Source organism: Bubalus kerabau, chromosome 6, assembly GCF_029407905.1.
Source record: "Bubalus kerabau isolate K-KA32 ecotype Philippines breed swamp buffalo chromosome 6, PCC_UOA_SB_1v2, whole genome shotgun sequence".
Lineage (NCBI taxonomy): Eukaryota > Metazoa > Chordata > Mammalia > Artiodactyla > Bovidae > Bubalus > Bubalus kerabau.
Window position 1 is genome coordinate 41311408 of NC_073629.1, and position 22346 is coordinate 41333753.

General features: G+C 35.3%; 1 protein-coding gene across 1 annotated transcript in view; it reads left to right on the plus strand.

The window, feature by feature from the left end:
• The window catches only part of COL11A1 (collagen type XI alpha 1 chain), a 225048-nt gene that overhangs the window by 154431 nt on the left and 48271 nt on the right, over window positions 1–22346 (plus strand). The window contains exons 42-46 of the mRNA XM_055584945.1: window positions 9447–9554; window positions 15261–15368; window positions 16276–16329; window positions 17412–17465; window positions 17980–18087. Of these exons, the coding sequence (XP_055440920.1) occupies window positions 9447–9554; window positions 15261–15368; window positions 16276–16329; window positions 17412–17465; window positions 17980–18087 (432 nt within the window). The remainder of the gene's footprint in view (window positions 1–9446; window positions 9555–15260; window positions 15369–16275; window positions 16330–17411; window positions 17466–17979; window positions 18088–22346) is intronic.

Consider the following 22346-nt stretch of genomic DNA (forward strand, 5'->3'; position numbering starts at 1 on the left):
ATTTCACAACTGTGCAATGTTATCAGTCTTTGTCTCTTTTCTGTGACTTCTATTTCATAACTGTCCTCTGACGATTGTCTCTTTTTCTCTCTATGTGCTATTATTTCTTCCTGTTATTGTCTCTTCTTTAGAATTGTATATGCCCTTCTTATCATAATTCCTATTCTAATTTTTCCCCACCTCCTATTCCAGAGAACCTTCTTCTTTACTGGCATTTTACTTATTCCTCAAACAAGGAGCTAGACAAGTTTTTAGAAGGATTTCGCTTACTAACTGGGTCACATGTTATTCTTTTGAAAGATGAAGTACACTTTCTATACTGGGATCCACTTAGACCATAGGTGGCATACAATCGGGATTAATCAGGTAGAGAGGTGGTTGTGGGATCAGTGACTGAAGACTGAGACATTGTAAGACTTTCACTTAGTCATTCAGTACTTATGTTTTAAATTCTAGTAATGCTTGATATTTTATCTGAATTTTCAGCTTCAGTCAGTTAAGTTCAGTCTATCAGTCATGTCCAACTCTTTGCTACCCTATGGACTGCAGCACACCAGGCTTCCCTGTCCATCACCAACTCCTGGAGTTTACTCAAACTCATGTCCATTGAGTTGGTGATGGCATCCGACCATCTCATCCTCTGTCGTCCCCTTCTGCCTTCAATCTTGCCCAGCATCAGGATCTTATACAATGAGTCAGTTCTTCCCATCAGGTGGCCAAAGTATTGGAGTTTCAGCTTCAGCATCAGTCATTCCAATGAATATTCAGGACTGATTTCCTTTAGGATAGACTGGTTGGATCTCCTTGCAGCCCAAGGGACTCTCAGGAGTCTTCTCCAATACCACAGTTCAAAAGCATCAATTTTCAGCTTATCTGATCTCAAATTCATGTAATCTGGAGAGTGAGAATTACCTCAAACTAGTTTTGCCATGAAGACTAACTTGGCTTTAAAAAGAGAGTCCTAGATTTTTTCTTTTTTTGCTTCGTACTTGTGTAACTAGCTGTGTTCCTAAGAACTTGTATTTGTGCTTTTTTTTTTTTTTTCCCTTCTCTCTAGTGGGCTGCCTTTTAACTGAATGCAGATGAGATGATTTCTCTGATTACCTTTTTTTTTTTACAAATGCTTCTCAGAATGTGAAACACCTAGTGAACATAACAGAAAGTATTTGTCTGGTGTTCTCCTGTGTGTGAAGAGTTAGAAAAATAATCACTATTCTCACTGCTCCAAGGAAATAAGCTGATGCTGTTGACTTTGTTTTATTACCATTGCAAAGTTTAGGGAAAAGGACTTCAGAAGACGATAAAGCTAACACAAACTTAAAGAAAGGTCACTGATTAGAAAAATGTAAATTCCTCTGTCTTTAAAAAATAGGCAAATGTCCAATCTTCAGTTAGTGCTTGCTATGTAGTATTAAAATAACAGAATATACTTAATGATATTATGGCCATCATAATTTTTGTAATTCCTTACACACCTTTGCTGTTGTGTAACACACTTCAGTTGTGTCTGGCTCTGTGACCCTATGGAGCCTGCCAGCTCCTCTGTCCATGGGATATTCCAGGCAGAAATAGTGGAGTGGGTTGCCATTTCCTTCTCCAGGGGATCTTTCCTACCCAGAGATGGAACCCGCGTCTCTTAAGTGTCCTGCATTGGCCCAGGGGTTGGTTGCCACTAGTGCCGTCTGGGAAGCTTTTAATTTATCTTGTGTCCATTGCAATTTAAATTGAGGAAATATTTTTATAGCTTGTAGCCTCTTTTTCTCTCTAGTTAAGCAGTTTTGATGGGACAGTATCACTGCTATATTGTTGAGTACGTAAACAAAAAGTTAAATTACGATTAAAAATACTATTTTGTGGGAAAAGTTCTGCTCTTAACGGTGTGGTCTTAGATATATTGCATATCAATTTTTATCTTAATTTTCTCTTTTATAAAATTTCACTTCTACAATCATTTGAGATTGCATATCTACTTTTGGATTAAAGCTGTTCATGTACAGTACTCCAACATCTGTTGCATTCCAAGTTTAAGACAGACTTTAGATGTATCAATACATTAATACTAGAAAAAAAAAGAGGGCAATTTATTGTTGTTTCCATTTTATTGGGAGAAAATTGAGCCAAATAGAAGTTAATCAGTTTGTTCAAGCTGGGAAAACCAGTGGTTTCAGTGCTAAAAAGGAAAAGATCACATACACAGTTGACACCATTACTTAGGGCTTGCTATGTGCCAGTCAGAACTTGAAGGGCTGTAGATCAATATAAAAAACAAGCAAAACTGTTACCTTTGGGAGACTATCATTATCCATTTAAACTATGCTTAAACTCAAAGTATTCCTCTTAGATGTAATTGTTCATTTATCTGACAAATATAAAGCCCTCTGTTCTTCACTATAGCCAGTTATAGAGCAATGCAATAAATTCTGTAGCTGTAAATGTCTACACTTTATGGAAAAATTGCATTTACACTGTGAGTTTCTTAAGGGCTGATACCTGCCATAATACATTTTGTATCCTATCTGAGTCACAAGAGAGTACAGTCTCTCTATATTTTTGTTAAATGTGTAAATGGTTCTCTTTTTGATAGTGGGTTTAAATTTTCATTTTTAATGAACTTTCATAAGTGATTCAACTGGGATTAAAGGATTCATAAGACTTACTCTTTTAAAAACTGACCTGGGAATATTTAAATAAGATCTGTAACTTTGTAATAGCATGTGTTTAATCAGTAGGCATCATCAGAGATTTTCACTTTTCCATTTATAGATATGTAATATAAAATCATTGCAGAATATGCTGTTATCAAAAATATCTAGACATAGTATGTTTGAAATAACTAATGGGAAAGAAATTGCAATTGTACCTTAGGGCAAAAATATTCATTGGAAATGTCTCTTCTTGTTTTAATCCACTGTTTCATAGTTAATGAGCTGTGACAAGATTGTAAGCAATTTTTTTTAACTTCAAGGAAGCAAAGTGTTTTTATTGTTAATCTTAATGCAGGTTTCACAAGCAAGATGGCAATCTGAAATTTAATATTAGGAATGCTTCAGGGAGTAATTAAAATAGTTAAGTTTGCAATAAAGATAGTATATTATATCTACCAACTATACATATTATCAATGATTCAAATTAGCATTGTTTCTCTGCTTGATATATGTGAAAATATTTATTTGATTATTTTTGGATATTAAATATACTTCACTATAAAATTAACAAGCATTCTTTTCTTAAGTAAAAGCTGTGAGTTATTTTCATGTGTCAATTATAATGTGTCTTGTTAAGATAATACATATTTCTCAATTATATACCACATCCTCTGTGGAAAGTATATATTCAATTGATATTCATCTGCAAATTTAGTAAATTTCTACTGACTACCCATGAGTTTATTTAGAAAATAAATTTTTTAACATATCCATAATTTATAAAAGACCAGTGCATATATCTAATTGTGTAATTATGTTCTTAAGTATATTATTATTTATAATTATGTAATACAGTTATTATTTTAAGCTTCGGAAATATTCATGATGAAATCAAATCATGAGTATTTACAGGACAAAATTCAGTTACAAATGCTGTATTAATGCCTTCAGAAAATAATAGTAGAAAACCCAGGGTACAATGGTAACTGTGTAAGGAATTTTTAGAATGATGTCTCATGATTTAAATTCTCAGAATAATACAACTTTGGAGAGAGGAGGTTGTCATCCTGAGCATAAAGAGTGGTTGGAATTTTAACAGTACAGGAAAAGACCAAGGACTGTCCAAAGTAGAAGATAAATAAGACCAAACAATCAGATGTATAAATGGGCGCATCGTCTTAGAGGGATAATGAGAGATTTAGTATTTTCACATAGAAACAATTTTCACATAACAATCTATAATGTAAAGTAAAACAAAATTTCTTGAGTGTGATTATATTAATATTTTTCTGAGAAAATAAAGGATAAATATGTTCTCAAAAAATGCAAGAACTCAAACTATTTAGACTTCTGTATATTTGTTGTTGTTCAGTTGCTAAGTCTTGTCTAACTCTTTTTGACCCCAAGGATTGCAGCATGCTAGGCTTCCCTGTACCTCACTCTCTCGTGGAGTTTGCTCAAATTCATGTCCATTGTGTCAGTGATACTATCTAACCATCTCATCCTCTACCACCCTCTTCTCCTTTTGCCTTCAATCTTTCTCAATATGAGGGTCTTTTCCAGTGAGTCAGCTCTTCACATCAGGTGACCAAAGTATTGGAACTTCAGCTTCAGCATCGGTCTTTCCAGTGAATATTCAGGGCCGGTTTCCTTTAGGATTGATTGGTTTGATCTCCTTGCAGTCCAAGGGACTCTCAAGAGTCTTCCCCACCACCACAGTTTGAAGCCATCAATTCTTCAGCACTCAGCCTTCTTTATGGTCCAACTCTCACATTCGTTCTTGACTACTGGAAAAACCATAGCTTTGGCTATGGACCTTTTTCATCAAAGTGATGTCTTTGCTTTTTAATATGCTGTCTAGGTTTGTCATAGCTTTCCTTCCAAGCAGCAAGCATCTTTTAATTTCATGACTGCAGTTACTGCCCATAGTTACTTTGGAGCCCAACAAAATAAAATCTGTCATTGCTTTCATTTTGTCCCCTTCGATTTGCCATGAAGTGATGGAACTGGATGCCATGATCTTAGTTTTTTGAATGTTGACTTTTAAGCCAGCTTTTTCACTCTCCTCTTTCACTGATTTCACATATTTCTACATATAAGAAAGAGAAAATCAGAGCTGGAAGGTAATGAAAAAGTCCTATTTTGTCACATGTGTTAAATAGTTCTCAAAACTAACAATAATTCTTCATTGTAAAAATTAAAATAAAATGATAAGCAATAGTGACAAAGGGCAAAAATTCTATTGAGTTTTATATAGCACAGTTCAAATGAACTGAATAACTATTTTGACAAAGGCAATAAGCATTGCCATTAATTCTTTCTCATTTTAGAAAGTATTCAACCGACATGAACTTATTCTGGTACAAGTGGCTTTAATTGGCCTCTATTTCTTATACTTATTAAAGTTTAGCATAATATGCGTGAATTATAGTGGTACAAGCAATTAGGAATTTTTTCTTCACCACTATGAAGTACTCTGTATTGCAGGAAGAAACTGAAACAGGGCACATGAGTGAGACCCTGAGCCTTATGGCCTTTACCTGGGAAATAAGTTGCACAGGAGTTAAATTATATTGCACATGTAAAGTACTTAATCCAGTAAGTGTGTAGTAGGGTCATTAGTTGGAAAATAATAAATTCTCTTAAAATACACATCTGCTTTCTAGTGAATCTCTTTTTTTATCATTTTGGTCTCATAGCTGTCAATCTCAACACAGTTTAAAGTGATGTCTTCCTCAGGTAGTCTTTGAAAAGCTGTGATTTAAATTTAAAAACAGGATCAAAGAGAAAGATTTCATGGCCTGAGAAGTTAAAATGTATCTCTTTACAATTTGTATCATCAATTGCAAATGAAATATCCCAGCACTTAAATTGGATACTTAGTTTAGATTGATAACTCTAATAGGTAATAATGCTTATGTGAGATTTTATAGGTAAAATGTTAAAAATGCAATACAGCCACCTTATATGCACATTGATCCTCAAGAAATTAGATTTTCAGATAAGTAAAGACTAATCTTTAAGGATGACAGTGTTTTCTTGGAATGAAAAAGAATCACTCTAGTCACACGTATATTGTCTTCTGTTTGTGTGTGTGTGTGTGTGTGTGCTCAGTTGCATCTGACTCTGACCCCATGGACTGTAGCCCACGAGGCTCCTCTGTCCATGGGATTCTCCAGGCAAGAATTCTGGAGTGTGGGTTGCCATTTCCTCCTCCAGGGGATCTTCACAACCTAAGGATCAAACCCGCATCTCTTACATCTCCTACAATGGCAGGCTGATTATTTACTACTTTGCCACTTGTGACCTTTCTGTTTACACTTTTACCAAAAAAGACTACTTTCATTGCTGACATTTTTATTCCTCTCTTTTCTGTAATTCAGGGCACACCTTTGTGTTTCTCTCAATTTCAGTGTCCTTGCTCTTCTTTTTCTCCTTGTCTTCCTGCTCCTTTCTCTGTCGCACATTGTTCATTTTATTATCTCCCCTACCCTTCTCCTCTTCCTCCACTTTTCCTCTGTGACGTCTCTGTCACTTATAAGACTGATCTTTGCATTCCTTTCACTTTTAGGACTGTACCTGTTAAATGTACTCAGACGATTCTCCTTTTTATTTTCTGCACTGGCCTCTGGTATCATTCACCCAAAGTCTTGCCACCTGGTTAACAGTCACACTGCTTGTGGTTGACTCTTTTACATAAAATATTTTAATATTATTAAATTAAAAATAACATTTTGACAGAGGGCAGATGCTTTTTATTTAAAAAAATACTAAATAAAATTTACCTTTGCAATTGTTTTTCTTTCATGTTTGATTAATGTGATTGATAAAAATAAAATTTTCACATAACTTGATTAATTATTATCCATCTGCACAGCAATTCCTGAGTTTGTTTTTAAAATGTATACTTATAACTCAAAAATGTAACTTGTTTATATCAAGTTCAAATTCCATGATTTTTTAACTATACTTTTGGTGAAGTTTCTCAAATGATTTCTATCTCCTAAGTTTAAAATATCCTATAATAAAACAACCATAACAGTGGTCCAGTTAGTCTTAAAGAAAATGAGACAACATTAGTTTTCTAGTGTTACTCTTAAGTTGTTCCCAATAATCTAAAATTTGTATCATTTCTATTCATTTTAATTGCTTTAATTTTCAGATACCTCACAAAATAAAAAAAGTACTCAATGTAGCTTGTGTATGTAGCCAAAAAAATGTCAAGAAATTACATAATAAATAGTCTTGTCAGTTCAGTTCTGTTTAGTTCAGTCGCTCGGTTGTGTCTGACTCTTTGCCACCCCATGGATTGCAACACACCAGGCTTCCCTGTCCATTTTCGAACTTCAGGAGCTTACTCAAACTCATGTCCATTGAATTGGTGATAGCATCCAACTATCTCATCCTCTGTCGTCTCCTCCTCCTGCCTTCGATCTTTCCCAGCATCAGGGTCTTTTCCAGTGGGTCAGTTCTTCACGCCAGGTGGCCAAAGTATTGGAGTTTCAGCTTTAGCATCAGTCCTTCCAATGGATATTCAGTCCATTCTCCTTTAGAATGGACTGGTTGGATCTCCTTGCAGTCCAAGGGACTCTCAAGAGTCTTCTCCAACACTACAGTTCAAAGCATCAATTCTTCGGTGCTCAGCTTTCTTTACAGTCCAAGTTTCACATCCATACATGACTACTGGAACAACCAGAGCTTGACTAGACAGACCTTTGCTGGCAAAGTAATGTATCTGCTTTTTAACACGCTATCTAGGTTGGTCATAGCTTTTCTTCCAAGGAGCAAGTGTCTTTTAATTTCATGGCTGCAACCACCATCTGCAGTGATTTTGGAGCCTCTCCCCCAAAAAGTCTCTCACTGTTTCCATTGTTTCCCCATCTATTTGACATGAAGTGATGAAACCAGATGCCATGGTCTTAGTTTTATGAATGTTGAGCTTTAAGCCAACTTTTTCACTCTCCTCTTTCACTTTCATCAAGAGGCTCTTTAGTTCTTCTTCAGTTTCTGCCAGAAGGGTGGTGTCATCTGCATATCTGAGGTTATTGATATTTCTCCCTGCAATCTTGATTCCAGCTTGCGCTTCATCCAGCCTGACATTTCGCATGATGTACTCTGCATGTAAGTTAAATAAGCAGGGTGATGTATATTATAAGACAGAAATAGTTTGTAATCCTCTGCAATCAAGGAATAGTTCAATAAAATGGAATAGGTGCTACATTTAGAGAAATTCCAATTCGATAGCCCCTGAGAGTTGTTAATGTCTTCATTTCCGAGAAGCAATGGGTGGCTTTGTGAAGTAAAGCCCAGGGAAGAGTCCTTGGTCAGGGTTGCTCTTGACTAGTTCCCTGATTATGGGAAGGACACTTAACTTCTTATGTTCTTCATTTTTTAAGACTGCTATTCTATTCCTGGGCTTCCCTGATAGTTAAGTTGGTAAAGAATCTGCCTGCAGTGCAAGCAGACCCCGGTTTGATTCCTGGGTTGGGAAAATTCTACAGCTGCACCAAAAGCTCCACAGAATCTTTCTGGGAGTAAAGTGACAAATGAATGTTAAACTGACTTTTAAATTGTAAAGTACTATGTTAACACAAGTTGTTGTCATTATCACTGTTTTTATGTTCATATGTAATTAGTGTCCTAGCTAATAAAAATATAACAAAGTCAGTAATTCATATTTGTAAAATAAAATTATTTCTAATTACATAGGCAGAATAATATTAGTTAAAAATGTGAAAGTACTGCATTTTCCAGCTTTTAAAAACATTTGAGTTTTAAAATGATGATATTTTCTAGACTTCTTAATTATTAAGGGAATCTGCTAAAAATCATATTTTCTAATATTTCACATTTAGTTCCTCCTGAATTAAAAGAATAAATTATAACTTAGCCACACATCTAGGAATTTAATCCAAAGACATTATTTTTGTTATCTTTCATTAAATAAAATTGAAGATGGTAAAGGGTTAACTTTGAGCTTTATATGACTTAGTAGATCTATGTTTGCATTTCCTTTTTTTTTTGCTTTAAATAACACTTTTTAAAAATTTTTCATAAGATAATTACCATGAAGGCAGTATCCACACTTTCTAAAATTTTACATATTAAGTATTCTTAAAGCAAAATAACTTAAAGCATATGGCATCTATTTTGAAATTCAAATGGGCATATCTACTCAAATGTGAATTATCTGTCTAGTGTTCATAATAAAACCAAATGATCCCTATAGGACTCTAAGATAAATTTAAGGACTTATTTTCTTGGAAAAAGTCCAAACTCTGGGATAGTGATTATTAAACTTTATTATGTAAAACATTATATTTGTACATTAATGCAATAACAATTTCTGAACTTATTTTTAAGACTTAGAAATTGTGATTGAGCGAGTTTAAGGTGAAGTACAGAAATCATTTTGAAAATGGTGGTCTTAGACAGTGTAACCTGCAATTCATGATAATACAGGGAGAAAATTGTATAGTAAGGTACTGTTGCATTTATGTCTTATAAAGCATTGTGAACCATTATGAACACTTAAATGAAAAAGAAAATGTCTGTAAAATGTTAAAGATATATTATTTTGAAATAGTTTTCTTCTTATCAGTATTTCTTAACTTTAATATCTGTGCTTAATATTGGGGCTAGAATTTAATCTTTTAAATTGTGAGTATTATTCTGAGATTTTAAAATTATCTGAAAGTGACTTTTATGTTATACAAACTATAAGATGTCAATACTGAATAGTGATTCTTAAGTATCTCTTTTTCCATCTTTAATAACAAAATACCTTTCCCCCTATATTAGGGCTCACCAGGAGAACGTGGATCAGCAGGAACAGCTGGCCCAATTGGTTTGCCAGGGCGGCCAGGACCCCAGGGTCCCCCTGGTCCAGCTGGAGAGAAAGGTGCTCCAGTAAGTAATTTCAAGGAGGAAATATATTATACTGCCACCTGCACAAGTTATTACTTTTTATTCAAGGATATTAGCTCTTCATACTCCACTGCATTCTTTCTGCGTATGTGCCTGCCATGTAAACATACTTCTTTTTGTATTTATAATACAGAAAACTTCAAATTCAATTAAGTAAGATGACATTTTCCACACTTTATGAAGCCCTAATGCCTGTGAGGGAATTGGATATTATTAATGTAAAAGCTTCTGATTTTGCTCCTTTTAAAAGTCCTTTTAAAATTGGACTTTTGATTAAAACTATAGTTTACAGCATAGAGTTAGAAAAATGAGCACTTTTCACTCCTATACAAAACTATACTTCATTTCCAATATACAACTTCATTTCCAATCACTTTCAGAGTCTGTAAGTGAAACACATAGGAAGTGGCTGCCCTTTTTTATGTAATTTATGTTTTGATCTACAGTGAAAGAGGTGGAAAATATCTGGTCAATTATTTTATCTTATATCTACTGTTTAAAAATTTTATATTTAAATAATCAGTGTATTATATTCATTAGATTTATGTTTCATCATCAAGCTTCCTTTCCTAATTTCGTTACTGTTTTTGATTTAATCATATCAATTTTCCAAAAAGAAAGTTAAAGCATTCTCTCATCCACCATAGTTAAAGCAAAAACCCAGTAAATATATATATAAGTTGCTGACCATCATAAGCAAAAATATGACTTGAATACTTTTGTGTATATGTAAGTCTTGACATAGATAATTTAGTTTAAGCCTATAATCTTCAAAATACCTTTTTATCACTCAGGCCTTAGTTTTAGCAAGTTCAGTCTGATTTAGCATGTTGCTTTCATTGTCCATTGACATTAATGTTTGTGATTTTTTTTTTTAGTATTTTCAAATTACAGTGATTGTTTTTCTGTAATCTACTACCTTTTAGAAACATTTAGAATAATTAGGGTAAGATGATATCACCTGTGGGTGGAATTTTTGGGTGACAGAAAAAGCATTTTTAATTGCTGAAAAATTTTTAAAGCAATACATTTCCAGCTTCAAATACATTTGAAGAAAATTTAGACATTGTTTTCTGAGATGTTAATGGAAAAGCATAAAAAATTGTTCTTTGTCTCCCTCTTAGAATTTCTATAATTTCCAACCAATCTCAGAAACTAAAGATTTGTCTATAAAACCTTTATAGTATACTGTGCACTGGAAGGGGATATAAAACACAGATTCAGGACATTTCACTCATTCAGGACATTTTTGATTTTCATTCAAAAATCCAGGGCACTCATATTTTGGCATAGCACAATGAAAAATGTATACAGAGAAAAAGAATACGCATTGCTTTAAGTGTAAATTGAGACTACATAATACTTATTAGAGAAGTCCAGAATTCCCTGAAGATAATTGAATTCTGGGTTTTAACTTGGTTAAATACCTAGAATTTATGAAGAGAAATATTGAAATGAATGTAAGAATATGGAAAAGTATTGAAAGTTATAATAAGTTACTTCGGTGATGTAGAGGAGAAATTATTGATCAAAAGCCTTTTTAAGAGCTAAGATTTGGCCTGGGTTTTGGTATTAGTTGATAGTATGGGTCGGAAGGGAAAGGAGAATGCTCTGCCCATCCATTCTCTCTCAATCATTCCCACCATGAAAAAAAGTCCAAGATGTTCATTCTATTGTTCTTTTATTAAAGAACAATAAATAAAGGATTGAAGATGGTTAGCATAACATTCTTAAAGAAGTGTGGGGTGAAAGAATTCATAAACCTCCATGCAGAAGTTTAGTAAAAACTGATGGAGACATTGGCTTAGATGTTACATGAAGCCTTTTACCTCTTCCTAAACCCAAATATAAATTTTGATTCTTAACTCCTCTGAACAACTTGTATTATAATTTGTCATATAACTATCAGTAAGTTAAGGCTTGCCAAAAGAAAGAAAGACAAGATAGTGATCTGTGAAAGGCAAGTCCTTGGTCTATTTACCTACCAAACAACCACCTTGGAAGGGAGAAAATGGAAAACGAGAGCCATGAATATCCATATGACCTCTGGCAATAACTGGCTTAATCTGTATCCCCAAATTAATCATCCAGATAAGAAACTTGGAGGAATAGGAGGTGCTGGAAAGCAGGTAAAGAAAAGAAAGCTAAAACTTTTTCTACCTAAGTGCATTGATAGAAATATTTTGATGGAAAGAATGATTATTGAAGAAACCCACTAACTGTATTAGGGATGTACTGGATTGAAGGACTACAGATAGGAAGCTATGTGGATAATACATCTATCTGAGACTGCTATAGAAATGGGGGATGGCAGATCCAAAACACAGTGAAGTCAATATATTGACCATAAACTGATTAGGCATTAGTAGGTGTAGGTACAAGGAAACATTATTTTCAGTTTCAAGAACATGTAAATATAATTGAAGAGAGAATGATCCATGTCAGGATTGCAAATCTGGGAGTTATTTAGAATAAGTTTGATGTAGGAACTGTATTATTGAGTCTCCATTTGATGCAGTATTGAGGGAAGAGAATAAAGATCTAGACTCTTTAGAGAAAATTGTAATGGTGAGAGTTCTGAAAGGACCCAGTAAGAGGGAGAGCAAGAGAGACTGTCTGTGAGTGATATGGAATATATCCAGTGGCACACTATCATGAAGGCCAAGAGAGAAAAGAGTTTCCTTTGTTGAATGTTGTAAGTGATCAAGAATACTCAAAGTTGAGAACAAACGATAAGACAGACCAGGATTTGGTCATTGGGCATTCAAGACTTCAGGGTAATTACAGTGGGGGACAAAAAGAAGGTGGATGATAAAGGAGTGGAATAAGTGCATACAGAACATTTCACTTAAGCCTGAGCCTAGAAGAATAAGGAGTCAGGAGGTGGGAGTACTAGCAAAATTGAATGCATTGCCTCTGGTTATTATTATTACTGTGATGCAGTTGTATTTATCTCCCTGGAGAAGGAAATGGCAACCCATCCAGTATTCTTGCCTGGAAAATCCCGTGGACAGAGGAGCCCAGTAGGCTATAGCCCATGGGGTTGCAAAAAGTTGGACATGACTTCACGTTCACTTTCAGTTTATATTTATCTACTTAACAAATAATAAGAAATAATCAATGAAAAGTGAGGAAGTTAAGGATGTCAGAATAAAGTAACGTTGCTGGCTTTGAGCCAATAAGATTTGAGCTGGGAGCTCAGTTCTGTTATTTATTTTGTTCATTATTTGGGATAAGTTAACATCTCCAAACCTTTGTTTCCTTATCTCTGAAAAAAAAAATACCTTTATATTTTGTGATGAGTAGATGAAATTGTAGTTCTTTCACTTTGTAGGATCATCATCATCATTGGGTGTAAACCAGAGTTTTCATCAAAATATTAATTAATAACTAGAAAATAAATGCATAAATTAGCTTTTGAATCAGAAGGAATGGATTTGGTGAATTAGAATAAACGTTGAGGGTGTGGATAAGGCTAAGTTCACACAGAGTCAAACAAAGGACATGGGGATGATTAGCTAATTTTATCAGTGTTAATGTAATATTCAGCTATTAATATTGATGAAGAAGTAGAAGTAATGAAATAAACATTGCTTAAGGAGAGATCAGCGATGTTTCTGGTAGTCCTGTAGGTTATGGGCCAAGATATCCATAATAGGGAGGCATTTACCATCTTGCAGGGTTATAAAATGAAGAATCTAAATTTAGATTGTTATAGATCTGTTGAAAGGTTATCCCTGATTCTACTCATACCAGGATCAAAAGAAATAAACAGCAGGTGATTCCTGGCAAGTGATTATGTGTACTATAATAAAGGCAGATAAGAATTAATCTGTTTAATGTATACATACTCTCATAGATTCAATTTTTGGAGTTCAGATTCTGAAGGAAATTCAAATTAGGGAGAAATATCTGAATCAGTTGATGTTTTAAAAGTAGTGACATTCACTGTGAATAGCATAACACATTTTATAAGTGGAGATAGGTTTGTGACATTGTAATATTTAATTTGAATGAAATAAAAGGTCTCCAGTGTGACAACGGAGATATTATTAAATGATGATTATGACATAGTTTTGAAAAATGAGATCATATGGAACCCAATAAAGTAATAAACTTGTAAAAGTTGTTTTATAAATATTTATTTTTGTCATTAAGCAATAGATTAATTCAATACTCCTTAAATGGCTACTGTGGGCCACAGGCCAGGAAGATACAATGGAATACAAAAACAGTTTCTTCTCTCACAGTTTATTGTCTGATGGAGCATTGGAAAATAATCAAACAATCACTAAGTACATGTATAATTACAAACTCTGGTTAATGACATAAAGAAATGTACTGATATATATCAGATTATGACAGAAAGACCTCAGCTGGAGTGAGAGCCTTTCCTTGGACAGGGCATTGATGATGGGATTTAAAAGATGAGGAGGAATTAACTAAGTAGAGGGTCCTCCTAGGGGCATTCCAGGCAAATGAACAACACATGCTTAGGCCAAGTTACAGGAAGGAAATGTCATCAAGTTTAAAAAAAGATCTAGAGGAGTTGAAATACAGAGCAATGGCAAAGGGAGTAGAAACAAGGTAATAGGGAGACTGTGCTAGCAGCTTGCTCTTTATCTTAGGAATGGTAAACAAGTAAATTAACTAAAGAATGTTGTTAAGATTATCTGTCTCTTCGGTTACAACATAGGGAATAGTTTGGAAGTAAGAATAGACATGAGATAGGAAGAAGGTATTTCAACAGTTCAGAGGAAGGCTACTAGTATTTTGGGATAAGATATTAATGGTGGAGATAAAGTGAAGTAAGTACATTCAAGAGATAAAGCTTGGAAAGGAGGTGGTAAGGGACAGGGAAGGGGGTAGATAGTGGGGTCAGGATAATGTAAAGGCAGGAACTAATGATATGGATTCCCAGATTGTATAACAGGAGGAAAGATAGAACTACCAAATACAATCAAAAAATAACTCTGTGCAGAACTGATGAGGTCTTCACTTTTAGGAAAGGAATTTTTGCCATCTTCATTACCAAGGCTCTACTTTTTCAATTATACAATATACTTAAATTTTAAAAGAGGAAAATAATGCCACCGTCAAAAGATAAAGAAAAAATTTTAAGAAGCTAACAACCTTTTCATTCTGAATCAAAAGCAAGAAAATCGAAATACCAAAATCTAGAAAAATTCATGAAACATTTGTTAAAAATGAAAAACATCTACATATAAAGCATATTATAAAGTTGGGCATATGAGCAAATACATTGTATGGTTTCTGAGGCCTACCAGCCACTGCCCAGGTATTTCAATAGCAATACAGAACAACATAAAGGGTCAGTAACATAAAGGGTCAGTTTTCAAAAACATTAAGCATCTGATTTTTAATATATAATGCTTGATTTGAAAATGTGTGGTTCAAAGGAAAATTCTATTGATTATTTTTGTTGATTATTTTTTATGAGATTCATAAATGGTTAGCAATGGTAGTGTTCTTAGTCACGAAATAATGTGGGATACTTCATGTTATTATTTGCTACTGAGAAAATGCATTTTGGGTGAAAATCAAAACAGTTTCCTTGTTAAATATGGAAGCCAGGGTATGACTCTTGTAGCTTCACTTATAAATTATGAGTGGCAAATTCATAGGTTTCTTACAGCCAAGTAATGACTTGGTGGATTTTCAATGCAGGGAGAAAAAGGTCCCCAAGGTCCTGCAGGGAGAGATGGAGTACAAGGCCCTGTGGGTCTCCCCGGGCCTGCGGGGCCTGCTGGCTCCCCTGGAGAAGATGGAGACAAGGTGAGTACTCTTTATTTATGTTAGTACATACCATGAAAAATAAATTTTTTCTCAAAAATCCTAGATATAATCTTTCTTAAGATTAGATATAAAATCTAAAGATATATTTTTCAAAGTTTCAATATAGCTTTCTTGTGCTCAAAAGTTTTAATTTAGGGGCTTAGAATTAGAATTTTCCTGTGAAATAGTATGTGGGATCTAAACAAGACACAAACAATGGTAGTGAGAAAAATTAGCAGATGCCAAAAACTCTTATCTGTTTTTAATGTTTCTCAGATAAATGTGAAGTTCGAGTAATTAGTTGTATACATTTAACCACGGTGTCTTGAATATTGTAGGGTTAAAATTTAAGAATGAGCTGCATACATCTTTGATAATCCTGTACTTCTCTATTTTTTACTAATATGTAAGTGGAGATTCTAAGATCTTGATTTTAAATGTATAGCTGTGTTGTGTTTGAATTGAATATACTTTCTAGCATTACTGTGAAATTATATAACAAAATTTGTTAACCAGTGTGCTGATAATGCATTATACTTTAGCAGTTGGAAAACTAGGAGAAAAAATAGATTGATTTTTGATTAATGTGTAATTATATTTTTATATAAATCAGTGTATTTCCATTATCAGTTTATACTGGTGTTATTTCAGATGAAATTGATTTTGTGAATTGAAAATCCCAGCTGTAATATTCCTCAGAGTTCAGTTGACTTTTGTTTTTCTATATGCTTATCAATTCTAGACAGCAATATTAGTCAATACAGCAGAGTGATCAGGAGGCTTTTCCAATTTAAATAGTGACATTAAATGCTAGCACATAATGTAGTCATAAGATGATAGTGATCATAATACAATGGCAGGTATGGCATATTAGATATAAATTTTAACTCAAATATTTCAAATTCAGGGTGAAATTGGTGAACCGGGACAAAAAGGCAGCAAGGGTGACAAAGGAGAAAACGTGAGTTTCCTACTTATTGAGGGGGAATTATTAATTTAATTTCTTTTGCTATTAACCATGAATATTTCTTCATATTACTATTTCCTTATGTCTCCCTATAATATTACTACTATATTACCTCTGCAGTAACTATTCAGTTTGAGATTTGGTCAATTCTAATAAAACCTCTTTTCAAAACTTTGTGTTAAGAAATGAAATAATTCAAACCTTAAAACCTCAGAATGAGACTAAACTATCTGCAATTTTTCCCTCCATTGCTTTTACATTGTTAGTTCAAATACCATATGGTTTAAACACAGATAACATCTTTGTGCTGCTATGAAAAAGACACTGACCTAGTGGAAACCTGAAAGGTACCCTGGTAGTCCCTCAACCACATCTCCAGAGCCTATGCTTCAAACATTGTACCCAATGTGTGGCAGTTTTAAGGAAAAGAGCAGTACAATTCCATGACTCTAGTGTCTGGATCTTTTATAGTGCCTGATTGTATTAAAAAAAAAAAAAGAAAACAGTTAAGAAAATATGTTTATGCATGGAAGACTGATAAAGCTACTGAAATCTATTGCTTAAAATAAGGAGTTCTGGTTTACTGAAAACATAACACTGAATTTGCATGTGTTTACATATGAGAAAAATTCTAGGTTTTCATATATCCTTACTTTCTGTCTATATAGCATTCCCCACAACCTATTTTTCTTTTGGAAAATATCATATATATGAACTTTTTCATGTCTCTTTTTGACATATAGATATCTCACTAAAGAAATCTGGTATTTTGAAAATTTTCAAGTGTGAAACTTTGACATGATTTATAAATATTCGCATAGAAATCCTTTTTTAAATATCAACAGTATTACAGATGAGAATGTTTTCAATACTGCCAATTTAAAAGTGATTGCAAGTAAGCAAGTCTGAGGCTCAAGAAGTAAAATAAATAATGGTTGACTGCACTAAATGCAAAAACCTTTTTCTCCAAGAAGTGTATAGATGCTTAATAGATTTTGATCAATCAAATGTTCTGTACTATAAAACAGGCTCTTCTGGCTTCAGTTTCAAATTTATAGATTTTTATCTCATTTCAGGGTCCTCCTGGTCCCCCAGGTCTTCAAGGTCCAGTTGGTGCCCCTGGAATTGCTGTAAGTGTTCCTCTTTGTTCAGCAAATCTTAAGTCCTTTCTGTTCTCTGATTAAATAGATCTATGAACTGTCACATAACCAGTCGATTTCATGTGGTAATAGGTTTGTTTGTATGCTTAACATTGAATCAAGTTTAAATTATCTAATATAGGTAGCCAGGTTGATCTTTATAAACAAAAAACACTGTGACATCATTGGAAGATAGCTAATAACCAGTTGGGAAGTACTTAATTTGTAGGAAGTTCTGAACATTATTTTCCCTTGTTATGTAGCTCTTATTTCACTTGATAAACATGAGAAAAATCAGAATAAGTCATATTCCATAATCAAATAATGTAAACAAAACAAACAATAGTATATTTGCAGCAGATCATACCAATTTTACCTACTTATCACTTGGTTGCTTATAATAGACCAACTTTGATTAAATGAGAAATGATTATATTTTTATGATGTCTTATGGCAGAATCATGATTTTTTCCAGTTTGTGATCATTTGTATTGGTCTTCTCTAGGGAGGTGATGGTGAACCAGGTCCCAGAGGTCAGCAGGGGATGTTTGGACAAAAAGGTGATGAGGGTGCCAGAGGTTTCCCAGGACCTCCTGGTCCCATAGGTCTTCAGGTAAGATGTTTTCTGCATTGCACATCCAGTCATTCCCACTTACTTCCCACACCAGGTTTTCTGGTGGATGTAAAACAAAGCAGAGGTCCTTTTTTCTGTCTAGAAACTCTGTTTTTAAGTATAATAACCATTTTACTTAAACATATATCTGAACTTTAACTGCTTTTTACCAATTACTATTAATTTTTCTGAAACTTCATTAACCTTGGCTTCTGTTTCTGGAGATTATTTAGCCCCACCTTAGGTTTAATACTGCTTTTCTTCATTCTCATTGTATATGGAAATGAATGACAAGCTTCTTTAAGTGTATATCAAAAAGCACGATGTTAGAAAAGTTCTTTCACATATCATAGCAGGAAAATTAGTACTCCAGATGGCTAGCAGAAACAAAGAACCTTTTGAGAAATAGCAAACTGTCAATCACAACTGGGGCTTCTCAGGTGGTGCTAGTGGTAAAGGATCTTCCTGCCAGTGAAGCAGACACAAGAGACTGGTTCCATCTCTGGGTGGGGAAGATCCCCTGGAGTGTGAAATGGTAACTCACTCCAGTATTGTTGCCTGGACAATTCCAGGGACAGAGGAGCCGGTGGGCTACAGTCCAAGAGGCGGCAGAGTCAGACGTGACTAAGTGACTGACTGCACACATACACACACATACACAAGACTGTAGCTATTAACAGAAATTGCCAACAGCAAATGTTAAGCAATAAGAGGTAAAATAGGCTTCCCTTCCCTGGTGGCTCAGATCATAAAGAATCTACCTATCATGTAGGAGATTGGGTTCTATCCCTGGGTCAGGAAGATTCCCCTGGAGAAGCGAATGTCTACCCATTCCAGTATTTTTGCCTGGAGAATTCTATAAACAGAGGATGCTGGCACACTACAGTCCACGGGGTCACAAAGAGGCAGGCAGGACCTCGGCGACTAGCACTTTCACAATAGGTAAAATAAACAAATTAAATTCAGTTCAGTTCAGCCGCTCAGTCATGTCCAATTCTGCAGTCCCATGGACTGCAACACTCCAGGTTTCCCTATCCATAACCAACTCCTAGAGCTTGCTCAAACTCATGTCCATGTGGTCAGTGACGCCATCCAACCATCTCATTCTCTGTCGTCCCCTTCTCCTCCTGCCTTCAATCTTTCCCAGCATCAGGGTCTTTTCCAATGAGTCAGTTCTTCGAATTAGGTGGCCAAAGTATTGGAGCTTCAGCTCCAATCATTTAAATAAATGATTAAAATAATCTTTAAAATAACTTCTTATATTTAGAATTATAATTTGTATTTTAGTAAACCCATTAGGTCTGTGGCTCAGACCATGAACTCCTTATTGCCAAACTGAGACTTAAAGAAAGTAGGGAAAACCACTAGACCATTCAGGTATGACCTAAATCAAATCCCTTATGATTATACAGTGGAAGTGAGAAATAGATTTAAGGGCTTAGATCTGATAGATAGAGTGCCTGATGAACTACGGAACGAGGTTTGTGACATTGTACAGGAGACAGGGATCAAGTCCATCCCCATGGAAAAGAAATGCAAAAAAGCAAAATGGCTGTCTGGGGAGGCCTTACAAATAGCTGTGAAAAGAAGAGAAGTGAAAAGCAAAGGAGAAAAGGAAAGATACAAACATCTGAACCCAGAGTTCAAAGAATAGCAAGAAGAGTTAAGAAACCCTTCTTCAGTGATCAATGCAAAGAAATAGAGAAAAACAACAAAATGGGAAAGACTAGAGATCTCTTCAAGAAAATCAGAGATACTAAAGGAATATTTCATGCAAAGATAGGCTCGATAAAGGACAGAAATAGTATGGACCTAACAGAAGCAGAAGATATTAAGAAGAGATGGCAAGAATACACAGAAGAACTGTACAAAAAAGATCTTCATGACCCAGATAATCACGATGGTGTGATCACTGACCTAGAGCCAGACATCCTGGAATGTGAAGTCAAGTGGGCCTTAGAAAGCATCACTACGAACAAAGCTAGTGGAGGTGATGGAATTCCAGTTGAGCTATTCCAAATCCTGAAAGATGATGCTGTTAAAGTGCTCCACTCAATATGCCAGCAAATTTGGAGAACTCAGCAGTAGCCACAGGACTGGAAAAGGTCAGTTTTTATTCCAATCCAAAAGAAAGGCAATGCCAAAGAATGCTCAAACTATGGCACAATTGCACTTGTCTCACACGCTAATAAAGTAATGCTCAAAATTCTCCAAGCCAGGCTTCAGCAATACGTGAACCATGAACTTCCTGATGTTCAAGCTGGTTTTAGAAAAGGCAGAGGAACCAGAGATCAAATTGCCAACATCCACTGGATCATGGAAAAAGCAAGAGAGTTCCAGAAAAACATCTATTTCTGCTTTATTGACTATGCCAAAGTCTTTGTGTGGATCACAATAAACCGTGGAAAATTCTGAAAGAGATGGGAATTCCAGACCACCTGATCTGCCTCTTGAGAAATCTGTATGCAGGTCAGGAAGCAACAGTTAGAACTGGACATGAAACGACAGACTGGTTCCAAATAGGAAAAGGACTACGTCAAGGCTGTATATTGTCACCCTGTTTATTTAACTTATATGCAGAGTACATCATGAGAAACGCTGGACTGGAAGAAACACAAGCTGGAATCAAGATTGCCGGGAGAAATATCAATAACCTCAGATATGCAGATGACACCACCCTTATGGCAGAAAGTGAAGAGGAACTCAAAAGCCTCTTGATGAAGGTGAAAGTGGAGAGTGAAAAGGTTGGCTTAAAGCTCAACATTCAGAAAATGAAGATCTTGGTATCTGGTCCCATCACTTCATGGGACATAGATGGGGAACAGTGGAAACAGTGTCAGACTTTATTTTTCTGGGCTCCAAAATCACTGCAGATGGTGACTGCAGCCATGAAAGTAAAAGATGCTTACTCCTTGGAAGGAAAGTTATGACCAACCTAGATAGCATATTCAAAAGCAGAGACATTACTTTGCCAACAAAGGTTCGTCTAGTCAAGGCTATGGTTTTTCCTGTGGTCATGTATGGATGTGAGAGTTGGACTGTGAAGAAGGCTGAGTGCCGAAGAATTGATGCTTTTGAACTGTGGTGTCGGAGAAGACTCTTGAGAGTCCCTTGGGCTGCAAGGAGATCCAACCAGTCCATTCCGAAGGAGATCAGCCCTGGGATTTCTTTGGAAGGACTGATGCTAAAGCTGAAACTCCAGTACTTTGGCCACCTTATGCGAAGAGTTGACTCATTGGAAAAGACTCTGATGCTGGGAGGGATTGGGGGCAGGAGGAGAAGGGGACGACAGAGGATGAGATGGCTGGATGGCATCACTGACTCGATGGATGTGAGTCTCAGTGAACTCCGGGAGTTGGTGATGGACAGGGAGGCCTGGCGTGCTGCGATTCATGGGGTCGCAAAGAGTCGGACACGACTGAGCGACTGATCTGATCTGATCTGAAACCCATTAAGAAGTACTACGTTGTAAAACACTGTAGGCTAAGAAATTGTCTTTAAATATAGCTTATAACTGGGGTGTTAGGCAAAACATTGCATAGTAGATATCTGTCTGAGTTGCCTTTCTTCCATATGATGTGAACTGCTTCCTATAAACTGGAAACATCTGGCTTTTCTTCTGCCACTTTTTTATTTGATACTTACCTAGTGATTCTCACAGCATCATCTTTCAGGATTTGGAATAGCTCAACTGGAATTCCATCACCTCCACTAGCTTTGTTCGTAGTGATGCTTTCTAAGGCCCACTTGACTTCACATTCCAGGATGTCTGGCTCTAGGTCAGTGATCACACCATCGTGATTATCTGGGTCGTTAAAATCTTTTTTGTATAGTTCTTCTGTGTATTCCTGCCATCTCTTCTTAATATCTTCTGCTTCTGTTAGGTCCATACCATTTCTGTCTTTTATCGAGCCCATCTTTGCATGAAATGTTCCTTTGGTATCTCTGATTTTCTTGAAGAGATCCCTAGTCTTTCCCCTTCTGTTGTTTTCCTCTATTTCTTGGCACTGATCACTGAAAAAGGCTTTCTTATCTCTTCTTGCTATTCTCTGGAACTCTGAATTCAGATGCTTATATCTTTCCTTTTCTCCTTTGCTTTTCACTTCTCTTCTTTTCACAGCTATTTGTAAGGCCTCCCCAGACAGCCAGTTTGCTTTCTTGCATTTCTTTTCTATGGGAATGGTCTTGATCCCTGTCTCCTGTACAATGTCACGAACCTCATTCCATAGTTCATCAGTTCTATCTATCAGATCTAAGCC